The sequence below is a fragment of the Camelus dromedarius genome, chromosome 10 (genome assembly GCF_036321535.1).
Source record: "Camelus dromedarius isolate mCamDro1 chromosome 10, mCamDro1.pat, whole genome shotgun sequence".
NCBI classification, from domain to species: Eukaryota; Metazoa; Chordata; class Mammalia; order Artiodactyla; family Camelidae; genus Camelus; species Camelus dromedarius.
The window spans coordinates 51,962,837-51,976,855 of NC_087445.1; the positions used below are offsets into that span (position 1 = coordinate 51,962,837).

Sequence of the window (14,019 nt, forward strand, 5' to 3'; positions counted from 1 at the left end):
ACCAAACCTGGGTCACTTGAAGAGGAATGCTCCAAGCATCAAAGTCACATTCTTCTTATATTCCACATTTTGCTCAAAATTATTTTACATTGTAGCTTGCTTCACATTATGAATTGCTTTCATTTCTAAATACCTTCGAACTTGAAATCTAGCTTGGCAGTTCTCAAACTTGGCTGGAGTGTAGCCTGAGCATCTGGGTCTCTTAATTTTGCCAGGTTATTCCAGTGAGTAGCCAAAGTTGAGGATCCTGACCACTAATGCCAGTCATGTCTAGTAGAGTCAGAAGTATTGAAACATACTGAGCCCTTTGAAAGCAAGAGCAGAAAATAAAACCTGATACAAAATGAAGATTTGTAGAACATTTTATTTCTTTTTTGGTTGCAGCTGTCTCCTTCATAACCTACCACTGCTAAGACTGTTTAATACGATGCACTTCTCTGCACTCAGCTTATGAGGTGTTTCATTGGTTATTTGGATGGGGAACTGATTCTGTTTTAAAGTCTATTCTTTTCTTAGATGGACACTCTGGGGCAGGTGAGCTGGAAATACTGTAAAGAAACTACTGTGTGAAATTTCATCAGATCCTTGATATCCAGACTTACGTTTCAATGACTGATTTTTTTCCTTGTGTCTAAGGATTTAACATGCATTGTGTTTCCAGGATTCCAATCTAATTTTGTCTAATTTCCAGGGTCAGCTGAAAGGCTGTTGTTCCCTTTCGATCCTCCTATCAAGACACCTAGATGTGCGCGAGCCAGGCTGGCTGGCCTCGGGTTCTAGTAGGTGTAGCAGGCTGTGAAGAGAGACTGGGTGGAAGCAGTACCGGAAGAGCCCGTGTGAACATACTGTCCTTTGGCCGCCTGGCAGTTAGCCTAAAAAACAAGTGTGAGAGAGGAGACTGAGTCAGAGCAACCCTGGGCTTTGACTCCCTTTGCTTCCCACTGAAACCAGCTCCACCTCCATGTGGATTTTTCTCCTTAAAATGCTGCTGATACCATCCCTTTCCTTCTATAAAATGTTACTCCCTTTTTTTAAATCTCAGTTTTATGAGCATTTCTCAGGCAAGCCTGAGGTTTGTGTCAGTTACTGGGAAGGTTTTTTAGTACCAACAATATTGCAACAACAGTGCCAGAAATTAAAGTTGAGAAACTTCTCATTCTTACAGTGATAAGGAAATGGAAATTTCAATCCCAACATGGGGAACCTTGGAATAGCTGTTGAATTAGCCTGCTGGGAAACAGACCAGATGTATGGCTGGGCATCAGGCAGGTGCAGCTGAAGTTTCATTAGCAAAAAACTTTTTTGGAATAAATTTTCCATTTCATACCTGTATTTGTCCATAAGACTATGTAGTTTTTATCTAGTTGTTACTGTAATATCATTTGTTATCATGCAAATTCCAATTAAAGGTGAGTCCAGAATTATGAAACCTATAATCACATTTGAATGCTACTTAGCAGACTCATGTCTTCAAGTCACAGTTGCTATTTTCTGATCTCCCAGGACTTATTTCTACATCTACAGTGATTTTCAAAGTTAGGTTTCATGGATCTAAGCACTTGTTAGAAATGGAAATTCTCTAGCTTGACCCCAGACCTCCTCAATCACAAACTCAGTGGCTGGGGTCCAGCCGCCTGCGTTTTAATGTGCCCTTAGGGGATTCGGATACACGCTTAGGCTTGAGAATCACCATTCCAGATGATAAACAGCACCCCTTCTTTCGTGTGGATGGCCCTTCCGACCCTTGCTTTCAAAATCCCTCCATCTTACTAGCTACATCTTCCCACCTCATCAGCCACACACCAGCACAGCCATAGCCATCCTTGTCACGAGGTAAAGCACTACCTCTGAAGTCTCCTATCTCCCTTATGCCCCTGAGATGATTTCTTTAGCTTCTTTAAATCTTTCCTTTCCTTTAGTGCCTCATCACTAAACTGGCTACACCTGATTCCTAGCCCAGCCTCCTCTACCATCAGCAAGCTGAATAAGACTATCACTCAAATTTGGTGCTCTTCCACCTCCCTGTTAAACTTTTACTCTTCAACCCTGTTCTTTCCCATTTAGGTTGATCTGAATCTTCCTGCATGCTTAAGGCGGCTGTTGGGAAAATTTAGGATCTAAGTTAACATCCCACAACCTTACTCTCATTTCAGCTGCACCCTGCTTATGCTTGGCCATAACCTCTGGTCAATTTCCTAGCAGACTACTTCAGTGGCTATTCCAAGTTCCCCACCATAAAGACTGAAATCGCCATTCCCTAACCCCTCTCAACAGATGTCCTCACTTGTCATGAGTGATAAACCACTGCAGACCTGATTCCAAGCTCATTCTGTCTCTTCTTTGCTGTCTCTTCACTCCTAAAACCAACTCTGCCACCTGTATTTAATATTTAGTTTCATGAAGCCCTGTTTCCTCTAAGTCCTTGACCTCTCTCAGTCTTCCATCTCTCCTCTGGCTCCTTCTGCTTTACATTTAAACATGGAAAGCTCTCTCCTATTTGGATAAACTCTAAGTTCCCTGAAGGCAGTGGCTGTGTCTGCTTTGTTCACTGCGGTCCTTGGCTCATAGTAGATGCTCAAAAAAAAAAAAAAGTTACCCTTTTTTGTTCTCATCTCTCCTGATAACTTTTCTGGGTCTTTTCCTGCCAAACATCTTGAATGAGCACCTTTCCTCTACTGAACCTGTTTTGTTGAAGGTCACTGATAATGCCCCTTAATGCCAATATCAGCCTTTTCTCTGCGTTTACTTTGAATCTTTCCGTAGTGTGTTGTTATTGATCCCTTGACACTTGATTCTGTCTGTTCCCAGAATCCTTGGTTCATCTTAATATGTTATCACTGCTTGTCTTGGTGGCTTCTCTTCTTTATCTTCCCCAAATGAAAGGTGTCCTAGGTTCATTCCTTGGCTCTCTCATCTGTCTCTGTGGAAACTGTCCTTCAATCTGCTGGCATCAACTCTATTCCCAGTGTGGATAATTCAAAACTCTCTCCAGCCTTAGCCTTCCTGCTAAGCTCTAATGCCACATTTTCCAATGCCTGGTAGACAATCTCTGGAGATACCTTCATGGCCTGAAGAAGGCCATGAGAGCCAGGTCCCAGGTATTCACTTGATCAAGTATACAAGAGGTAGTAGCGTCTTACCAGAGCCCGCTTCATAAAAGCCTCCTGGGTTGCCTTCTTGTTTGCAGCCTTGCCACCCCAGGCAGCCAGTGCACTGGCCTGCAGGGCCCGTCCGTAAGAGAAACTTAGTTTCCAGGGCTTTGGTAGAGGGCAAAGGTTGATAGCGTTGAGGTTGAGAGTAGCATCCTCTTCACTCATGCCACCAGACAAAAAGCAGATGCCTGGAAGGAGAGAAACCATCCCACTCTGCTAGTCCCAGCTCTGTTCCCTGCTTGGGAAAGCAAGCAAGGAGCCTAAAAGAAACGTAGCATCTCAGTCTTTCCTCTACTTCATTTGCAAAAGGACTGGGTTGGAGAAATTAGTTTGCCCTCGCTGAGGCTAGTTGGGCTAAGGGGAGAAAGGCTTTCATAAATAAGAGGGCAGTCAGATGTTGAGGAAATCAACAGACTGTGTGCATCTGGACAGACTCGGAATAGGTGGTGTCACGGAATGCGAGAAGTACTGGCTGCCTGTGGGACAGCAGAGGTCTGTTTCATGAATAGAAGCAGACTCCTGGACAAGCACAAATGCTAGTGGCACTCCTTCAAAGAACGAGGATGAAGACCTCAAGTCAGAGAAGAAAGGAAACCTTACCAGGAACAGCTGCAGGAACAGTACGGTGGAGAGCTGTGACAGTGGCCATTGCCACTTGCTCTGGAGTATACTTCTTGGTGCAGGCATGTCCAGCTGTCACCATGTTAGGCTTCAACAGGGTGCCCTCCAAGTAAACATGATGGTCATTTAAGGCCTTGTAGACAGCAGCCAGGACCTGAAGGACAAGAAGTCCAGACAGGTGAAACCCAGAGCCCGCTGTAGAGGCACCTGACCTTGGCACTTTTACACCACAGGGATGCAGGATGAAGGAATTTCCATATGTTTCTTGGCCAAGCCTTCCCAACCAGGCCCTAGGCCTAGTCAGAATAATGCACTGCAGACCACAGCTACTGAGCACAGCCAAGCTGGCCTGTCCTTGCTGTCCCTCCCCTAACTGCTCACTGCATGGACCACTGACATGGCTCTGCTTCCTAGAGCCCTTCATACCTTCCTTCTCATCACTCCCTTTGGCCAATGGAGCCTGCCTTGATTTAGTTAGCTGTGAACATTTAAATTGGCCCCTATTCTCCACCCCTGTAGACGCTGAGTGATCATAAAAATGCATTTTAGAGACAGAAGTGTTTTCAGATCTCATTTCAGTCCACCGCATTTTCCAAGTGGAGAACTGAGGTCAGGTTTTATTATGACTCTCTTACTTTCCTACAGATATACTCTGGCTAATTTAGAAAGTCACATGTGAAAAAAAATACTTTCTAATTACAGTTTCTCATAGGAGCCTCATCTTATTTCAGATGTCTTAGTTTATACATAATGGAACTGAGGTCCAGAAAGTTAATGTGACTTGCCTCAGGTCCACAACTGGGAACACGGTCCAAGACAGTACCTAGTCTTGGTACTGCAGATCCTGTGTTTTTTCTGCAGTGAGCACACCACTTGCCCCCAAAGAGTAGAAAATTTGATAACTCCTCCTTACCTCCTCAATGCTACATTATGATTCTAACTGAAGAACACTTCCTATATAACAGCTGATATATATGAAGTAACAACTGTTACTTAAAAACAGATTTTTCAAGTGGCGTTAGGATCTTTATATTTGAGACTTACTTTCTCAGTAACATACTGGCAGTGCTCCATGTCATGGTCTCCATCAGGAATTACCTCTGGTTCAACAATGGGTACCAGCCCATTCTAAAAAGGAAAAAGGAGGGGACAGAGTGAAGCTCTGCTCACTGGGATCCTTTCCTTAAGAAGATATTTAACAGTTGCAACTGGTATAAAATGAAGCCCTTATGGAGAAATACCATACAGGTAACTTAAAGACAATGAAAAGAAATGTAATGGGATGTCTAGTGAGCATTTGTGGCTTAGCTAAAAAAGAACAGTGGGGGGGAAAAGTTTTCCTGGGAATGGGGTAAAATAAATGCAAACTTAATTTCTATGTCTTATTCTAGAGACTACTCTAACTACTTCAGAACCTAGCTGTCACCCTTTTAGGACATTCAAGCTTAAATCACTAAGAAAGCTGCCTCTTGCATGGGTTAATTAAAGAATTCAAGCAGTGTTTACAATTCTAATTGGGAATCTCCAGGTGCCCACAACTCAGGTAACCCCAACATAGCACCCGCTAAAGCAAATCAGACTTAACTTGGATCCCAGACTCCACATACATTGGAAACTTTAGCATCAGGCGACCATCCTCTAAGAAATTATTTGGATGGGGACTAGATCAGAGCTGTCATCCTTGAGCTGGGGGTTTAAGAGAATCATGTCCTTGAACATGGTGGAGCAAAGACAAGTAAGTGCCTTGGCCTCAAGAGCTATTGCTTTTAAGACTCAGCTCACAGTGCTTTGGTAGAGGGCTGCAGTGAGCGGTGTTTGCCTTTTTTTTGACTCACAGCTGACTTGTGAAACCACATCTTTTCCCTACCACGCCTGGCTACAGCAAAGGTAATGAAAAATGCCACGAGAGAAAAGGAGGGGTCACGTGTGGTTGTACTGAAACTGGAAAGATGGACTCTAAAGAAAGCTCTCGCCTCCTGTTTTTTAAGCCCAAAGGGAAGGAAGAGCACCTGCTGACAGATGCTGGCATAGCGGGCCAGGGTGTTGGCATTTTCCTGGATTGCAAGTTGGGATGGGCAGTGGTTGTCAATCCTCAGCACAGCACGCCATTTCCCAAAGTCAGCACCATCTTTCTTATACTGGGCACAGCGTTGAGAAAGGCCATCCAGCCCTGCAAGTCAAGAGAGAGAGAGACTTCTTCGCACCCCTGTCCCTGACCCTGGGGCTGCTGATAAAGTGAAGGAGTTCACCCTTGGCTTAGCTTTCAGTCACAAAGCTTGAGGGACCAAAACATCCAGGCAAAGAAACATTAATTCCAATACTCAGCCAAAAGACCTGGGTTTAACAAATACGCTTTTGATTGTATATACTCTATAAGATACTCTATAAGAAGAATAAAGGGAATCAATATTTATTCAGAACTTACTATGTTCCAGGCATGATTCTAGGCATTTTGCACACCTTATCTCATTTAATTATCATAACAACCCTAACAGTTGTTACAGTATTACAACCTAGTAGCCATAACCATATAACCCTCGTAGTTGTAGACTCATTTTACAGACTTAGAAACTGAGGCTCTGAGAGGTTAAGTGATTTCTCCAAGTTTGAGGAGCTAAAGAGTGACAGAGCTGGGATTCAGATTCCGCTTAGCTAATCCAATGCTGTGGTTTATACTTGTCAACTTGGGCAGTGGTGTACTATGCAAAACGATCCAAGTCGTACGTGATGGAAACGATCCAAGTCGTACGTGATGGAAGCAGGATTCAGATCCAAGTGTGTCTGATCCCATAGCTTGGGCTCTTTCCTCTCTACTGCTGCTGCTGGATTTTTCTCTAAAATAATATTACCAAGTACAGAGTATCTTCTCTGTGCAAAGCATTGTGGTAAGCATTCATGTACATTGTCTAATTTAATCCCCAGGACTATTCCATGAAGTAGTTATTGTTATCCCATTTTAACTGAGACCCAGAACATTTAAGTGACTAGCCTGAGGGCACACAGTTATTGAGTTGAGGAGCTGAGATTGAAGAACAGGTGTGTGGCTCTAAAACTAGTGTGATAGTCGTTTTTGTTTTCCCCTCGGTCACTTCTTGCTTGCCTTCATTTCTGGCATATATTGGCAAGATCCATATCAGTGGGTAATATCCTTACCTTGAGTGCTGGTTTCTTTGTTTGTTCCTGCAAGGGGAGCAACTCCTTGGTCTAACTGTGAATATAAATATTTAACAAGTAATTACCAGGTGTCAGGTGTCCCAGTAAAACACAAGCAGAGCCCCTGGTGCTAACTGGTAGCTCTCATCTTTTATAAACCAAAGAATTAGGAAAGTGTATTAGTCATTGAGGGAACACAATTCAGTCCAAAGCAGAAGGGAAGTTATCTGGAAGGAACAGTGTAAGAGTGTCAACCCTAAGAGGATGGAAACTATGGAAAGCACAGGCCTGGAGCTTTGGAAGTAAGAAGTCATCTGACAGAACCTGGGATGTAGAGGTGCCATAAAAGAGCAGCCTCCTTTAAATTATTTATTCATTTATTGAAGAGACATTTATTAAGCACCTGCACATAACAAGCACTATGCTATTACAGGAGATAAAAGGAAAAAGGATGTAGCCTCTCACATAGCAGAGGCTAAGGTTATGAGCCCTGGAAGGAGACAGTGTGGGCCTGAACTGGCTCCAGTTTTGCCTTGTTGTGGGCAAGTTATACTACGCCTTGTAATTCTGTTTTCTCTCCTCATCTGTAAAAGAGGGATTAATTATGCTGTACAGCAGAAATTCACACATTGTAACTGACTATACTTCAGTAAAAATTAATTAACTAATTAATTAATTAATTAAAAGAGGGATTATAATTGAGTCTACCTTCAGAGGTTGTGAAGAGGAGTAAATGAGTGCTTGGAGTCCTAAGCACTCAACAAATACTAAGGGTCCCTCTTGAGAAGTTCATGCTGTTTTGGAAAACCTAGTTCCAGCAGTACAATAAGTGCTTCAGCAATGATAGCTATCATGAGCTAAATAATAATGACGTGATAGAAACTGTCTTTAAAACTCATTTCATCCTTCTAAGAACCTTATGGGGTAGGTACGATTATTCCCATTTTAGAAATGAAGAAATCGAGACACAAAGAGACTAAGTACCTTGTAGGAAAGTGGTTGAAAGAAGAGGGTACTGGAAAAGCTCAGAAGAGGACCTGGTTCTCAGGAGGAAGGTGATGATGGAAAGGAGTGAGAACAGCAATCAGATGGTGAGAGTGTCCGCACGTTGGCCCTGCCTGAGCCACTGTGCTGGGAGCGCGGCTGCGGTGAGACGGAGGCGAGATTTATTCACCTTGATTCCCACCACGATCCCTTTTTCCTTGAGGATGTCTCTAAACAGCTTTCCCTGGCTGTCCTTCTGGTAGAGGGTCTCATGGAAGAGGATCACACCCCCGATGCTCTGGTTGACAGAGCTGTCCACGGTGAAGAGGAGTTCTCTGAACTGCCGGCGGTTCTCTTCCGTGTTCTCCACCTTGATCCTCTGCAGGCGGCTTCCCATGGTGCCTACGGCGGGTGGGTGAGGGCAGCATAAGGAGCAAGCCGGGGCTTCCCTGCTGCCCTCCTCCACACCAGCTCAGTGACCCTCACCAGGATGGGCAGCAACACTCTCTTTTCGCCCCAGATCTTCAGAACTCCTGCCTCTTTATTTTGTCTCCCCAGGGAAAGACCTTGGTTGCTGTCAAGACTCTGGGGAGGGATGCATGGACTGGGCATTCCAGGGGCAGGGTGGAAGCTGCCATCAGGTCCAAGTGGCTCTGTAAGGCCCTCAGGCCTCTCTAGCTGTCCCCTGGTCCAGCCCTCCATCTCACTGGCTGTACGCACAGTGGAAGGAGTGATGGGGCAGGCTCTTGACTTCTCTGGCTTCTACCATTTTATAGTGGGCCACAGCCCTGCCACAGCTCACCCTTGTGCCATCCTGAGCTTCTTTCAGCCACAAGCTCTTTCCTGTTCCATGTATGGACACTTCCCTGCTCTCTCTGCCCTTCCTTGGCTGACCTCACACTGACTTCTAACTAGCAGCAGAGGTCTTATCCAGGTTACTGAGTTCCTGACTTTGCTACGGCTTAGATTCAAATGACCTCTGGCAAGTGGCCTTAAAATGAAGGGCTTGAGCCTGTTCCCTTGGTTTTCAGAAACCTGCCTTCTGGAATGGCAAGATGCAAAAGGGCTACGCTTACCGAGTCTTCTGCCCCCACTCCTGTATATATAAACCTTTCATTGCTCTGAGAGGAAAGGGAATGCGATTATAAAGGTGCCTTTGCTAAGTGCAGAATCAAGGGTCTGCTTGTTGTATGATGTTTCTTGCACTCACCTACAGACTCATCTGCAGCCAGGATCCCCTTCCCATTGGCAACAATGTGCCGGGCAGTTTCTGAGAGCTCCTTCTTCTGTTCTGGGGTGAGGGCTGAAAACTGGTAGGCCATGGTGACAGGTCTGGAAAAGAGTGCAGAAGAGTCAGTTGTGAACAGAACTGTGGGTCACTCACATGGATTCATGACCAAGACAGTAGGTGTGCAGAAAAGCCCTGTAGGCTCTCTGACATTTCTGGTCCATTTCCACAACTGGATGAACAAATGAGATCTGTTTTGGGTTTTTTTTTCCCCCTGAGCCTAAGTAGTTCCAATTAGCCATAATGGATGAAGGTGGGATGCCAAATTTCATGGTGATCCTAAATAGAGTGCCTTCCAGAAAGCCTTCAGGATCACTGATACTGAGACTAAACCAGCTAATGAGTGATCCACTCAAATCTGACAAATAGAGGGCATGGCAGTAATTGACTCTGTCTCTCTTCTGTGGACTTCTGGAGCCATCAGGTGGCCTGGATGGCTTGAGGCCAGGACAGTGAGGCTCTCAGCTTCTGTGGTCATCCTCATTTCGCTCTGTTAGACTGCAGTCCCACCAGAGTATTCTCTAGGAGCAAGCCTGAGAGGAGAAACCACCATTTGGCCTTGAATTTAACTTCCCTTCAGCTTTGGGACATAGAGGGTGGGGTGCAAGTCTCCTTTTTCTTATATTCAACCACCTATAAGACCATTTGGGGTAGATGGGAAGATTTTCCCTAAGTGCCTCTGGGCCAGAGGTTCCCGGAAGCTCTAAGGATGCTGACATCAGATATTGATTCCTGCTCCAGTAATTCTCAGGTTCACTGCTTTGGCAAGGAGAGACTCTGGCTCCAAGATCCCCTACCCAAGCAACCTCTTCAGCAGTGGTCATCTGAAAGGGATCATTGATCCTGTTTGGCTGCCACTTTGGGCTAGTCTTGAAAATGCAAGCTCATAGGGCTCTCATCTTAGATGTCAGAAAAAATGCTTTTGCATAGGTTGGATTATCAAAGAAAAAAAAAAATGGAAGTGAGGATTACCTTGAGCAATTTCCTATTCAACCCTGGTCTCTGCCTTTCCGCAGTCTCCTCTCCCCTCATACACTCATACAAGGGCAGATGTCCTGTGTCTGCTTTCCATTTCCTGGAAGCTAAGGGACACCTCACTTCTCATTAGATCCACTCGACAATGAGGTAACCAGGACAGGTATTATCTTCATTAATTAGTGAACAAGCCAAGACTCAGAAAAGTTAACTGAATTGCCCAAGGTCCCAGCTAGGATGAGGCAGAGCCCTCCGCCCAGTTTTACTTCTCATGTCAAACTGATCTTTTCACATATTCTGCCTCCCTTCTAGGCATTCTAGGTTCAGCACTCTATCCCTTGATACAAGAAGTCAATGGCTACTGAACCAATAATTCATAAGAAGGTATAACTGATGTCACTCTTATTGGGGCTACTCTCACTTTACACTTAACTCCACAGAACAGAACCACAAATGCCATCACTGGGGTACCAGGATAGGCTAGTGGGCAACGATTTCTAGAGAAGATGATTTCCCAAGACCCCTCACATCCCAGCCACCTGAATACAGTGTCTCCCCAGTTTACACATTAGTTCCTAAACTGTAGACAGTGACTGTTAGCTTTGGCTCTGACTTTTAGACCGAAGTGCAAACTTTTTCTTGCAGTTTAGATATTTGCACAAAGGAGTTGACAATTATCAAAAAACAAAGACGTTTTCTTAATGAAACAAAAGGAAAACATAGCCCAATAACAGCAAATGATCATTTATTGCCAAGCACTTTGCTAATTGCTTTACATGCACTATAAAATTTATTCTTCACAATAATCTCAGAAGGCAGCTGGACTTCCCCCAACTGTGTAATAGATGAGAAAATAATATAAGACAGTTTAATTATTTGTCCAAGGACAAACAGCTAATAAGGCAGAAAGTTGGGATAAGGGGCAGGACTCCCTCTTAAAGAAAGAGTGAGCTTGGCGAAAGAAATTGGCCTTTGGATGACTCCAGTGTCCTTGATGACGCCCCCGGAGTGCCTGGTGATGACATCCCAGAGGATCCTCAGGCTGTGGACCGTTATCCCCATGCCACATTACTACTTCATAAATATCTGAATCATTCACACAGAAGTAGATCAGACAGACCTGGGTTCAAGGACCAGCTCTGCCTCCTCCTCATTGGGCCCACAGGCAAGGTGGTAACTTCCCTGAGTCTAGGTTTACTATGGATTAAATGGCTATAATATTTGCTCTGCTTGTATCATTGCCCAGTGGTCAAATGTGACCTGTGAGCACACTACTCATTTTATTTGCTCAAAATATATTTGTTGAATCGCATGATAAACATTAAGATGGTTTATAAAGCATTATGAAAATGTCAGGCATCGCTAGTTCTCTCCTTTTCAATTTTTAAAACAATAATTGTTCACTACCAAGCTATTTTCTTCAGTCTGTGTGCTTACTCAACCAGAAAAAAACAGAGAAAAGGTCAAATTGAACCGATACTGTTAACGGGAAGTTAAACTTCTACAAAGGGATTAAAGTTCTGCACAACATCAGCACAAATGTTGCTTCTCTGTTAATCATAAAACAGGGGCGCAGGCCAATGTTCACCACCGGAAGACAGGAGGCCAGCTGGGAGACAGTGATGATAGAGAATGATTTCTGTGTCCCTGGGCTTCTGCTTACTGAGGTCTCAAGCCAGCTTTTTAAAAAGTGGAAAATTGTTCACATTACATGATAAAGTAAAAAAAAAAAAAAAAAGCAAGTTTCAGAAAGGTATGCAATACATAGTATCACTGTTTTTAAATTAAAAAAATGGTATACACACATACTGTATTTGGGTCTATATAAGCGGAGAATAACTACACTGGGGTTACTTCCAGGGAATGGAATGGGGTGGGGTGACTCACAAATCACTTTATGGAGTTTTTGTAATGTTTGATTTCTCAGTGAATGAGCTTACATAGGCATCTTTTACTGTACATAATATATTAACAAATAGACAGTAAACACAGAAAAACAGAACTACAAGTGACCTCAGAGGTATCTGTACCAACCCTGCTAACTTTAGAGATGGAGAAACTGAGGCCCAGAAGGAATATGTCTGATGCCCCTTCTAAGTTGTGATTGTAAATCACATTCTACTAGCTTACGACTTGGAGTCCTTTTTCCAGTCCTTCTTCAGCAAAACAGCAGATGAAACCCTACAGTATAGTTCTTTCTACCTTCCCCGAAGAGGTTCTGTGAAAAGATAATAATTTGTAAATTATCAATATTTAATTCCTGGAGAAATAGAAGGGAGTAGAGAGTCCATTTGCTTCTCCATGTACAAGGCAGGTGGATTTTTCAAGAAGACATGAGGGGCTTATCTACTGAAAGCCTATGACAGTTAGGCAGTGCACACAGCACTTGTACACACAGGTGCAGGAAGATGCCCACAACTTCACTGTATATCCTGATACCACAGTGACAAACGCAGTGAGGTGCTCCAGAACAGCCTGCCCCCTGGTGCTTTTGGACACACGTGGAGCAGCTCAGAAAAAGACCTGAGTGTTGCTCTTTCCTCTAAACTATGCCAAAGGAGCTCCTAGGTTTACAGCAATTACACTCCATTTCCTGCCCCAGCACCTCAGGTCTAGCCTGGGCAGTCCCCAGATGTGCATTAGCTAAAGTAATGGTGGCCACAGAGCCAGAGCCCCTGCTGGACCCACACTGGCTAATGGAACCCCAGGGAACTACTTACAGAGAAGTTTATTTTAAAAGGCAACATATCCTCACAACATGCCTATTCTTCAGCTAGTAGAACAAATGCACCAAAATGCATTAGCAGCTTTTGATTCCTAATATCTTAAGCTGCAGGATCTTCAGAGTAGAAAATGTTATGGAAGGTAGCAAACAAGGGAAGAGTTTGACAATTGGTAATCAAATGACGACTATGCTCTGCAATGCCTGTTCCATTTTCTTGTTTGAGCAGTGGGTGAAGACAAAGGGTAAAATAGGCCAAGAGTTCATTTCTATGACAAAGAAATATCAGCGCTGGTACTAGTCGGTGTGGGCAGAAAATGAAGAAAATGACACAAGGCGATAGATACGTAAATAAATCATCTCACCGGAACAAGCAGTTGTTATGGTGAGAGCAGAAATGAGCAGGAACCTCGAATACTGAGTTGAACCTAACCAAATAGGAACATTCAAGCTGTTTTTCCTAAGCCAAGGACTCAGAAGAGCCCGCATACAGGTACCACCGGTACCAGGCATTGCCACCGCTCAGAGAAGCAGGAGAGGTAGGGAGAGAAAGCCATTTCAGCAGACCATCACGTTTCCAGCCACCATTCAGTTTTTCCTGAAACCAGAAGCACACAAACTTTCCCCTCTCCGTGCTTAGTGCTGTCACTAACCCCTCACTCCCGGGTGCAGTCCCGCTAGGCAAAGGGAGTCCTTTTACTTACAGTGTGAGAGAGCAGAGTCCTCTCAGATATTGGAAGCTGTGGAAGAGACAGCAGCTGCCAAACAGGATGAATCTTCAGGAACACACAGTTTTTATAGACTTCTCATCAAAGCGTTTTTTTCTTTTTAAGTTTTACCCTCCCCTTCCCACCCTGTCCTCCTAGGGAGGTGTTTAACCAGTAACTCTGATTGGCTCGTAAACAGCCAGTCCGTCTAATTATGCTCACACACTCTTCGTACTCAGAGTGTTAAAGCTGTAAGGGATATCAAGAGACCATGTAGTTCTTAATCCAGACTCTTCACATTACAGGTGTGGAAAAGGAGACACAGAGGATTAGGGGAGTCCCTTCAGTCACACAGCGAGTGAATGACTGGGCTGTGGAGGCCACCAAGGGAAACTGGGAAGCGTGTTAGGTTAGCTC

The 14,019-nt window shown here is 44.2% G+C and overlaps 1 protein-coding gene across 1 annotated transcript; it reads right to left on the minus strand.

Annotated features, from left to right (window-relative positions):
• Window positions 1–344: 344 nt before the first annotated feature.
• ALDOB (aldolase, fructose-bisphosphate B) lies at window positions 345–13,702 on the minus strand. The gene is made up of 9 exons (XM_010977444.3): window positions 13,600–13,702; window positions 9,121–9,242; window positions 8,101–8,312; window positions 6,927–6,981; window positions 5,783–5,943; window positions 4,818–4,901; window positions 3,753–3,927; window positions 3,141–3,340; window positions 345–872 (listed from the first exon to the last, which is right to left on the minus strand). Exons 2-9 carry the CDS (start codon window positions 9,230–9,232, stop codon window positions 777–779), a joined length of 1,095 nt encoding a protein of 364 aa, XP_010975746.1. The 5' UTR covers window positions 9,233–9,242; window positions 13,600–13,702; the 3' UTR covers window positions 345–776.
• Between the last annotated feature and the right edge of the window lie 317 nt (window positions 13,703–14,019).

What these genes read in the sequence shown, in the direction of transcription:
- ALDOB (XM_010977444.3), bottom strand. Translation starts at nt 9,232, where the DNA reads ATGGCCTACCAGTTTTCAGCCCTCACCCCAGAACAGAAGAAGGAGCTC. An exon ending in CAAAGAAACCAGCACTCAAG is followed by an intron (nt 5,944 to 6,926) that starts GTAAGGATATTA and finishes CTTGACTTGCAG; the next exon opens with GGCTGGATGGCCTTTCTCAA. An exon ending in GCCAGTATGTTACTGAGAAA is followed by an intron (nt 3,928 to 4,817) that starts GTAAGTCTCAAA and finishes CTTGTCCTTCAG; the next exon opens with GTCCTGGCTGCTGTCTACAA.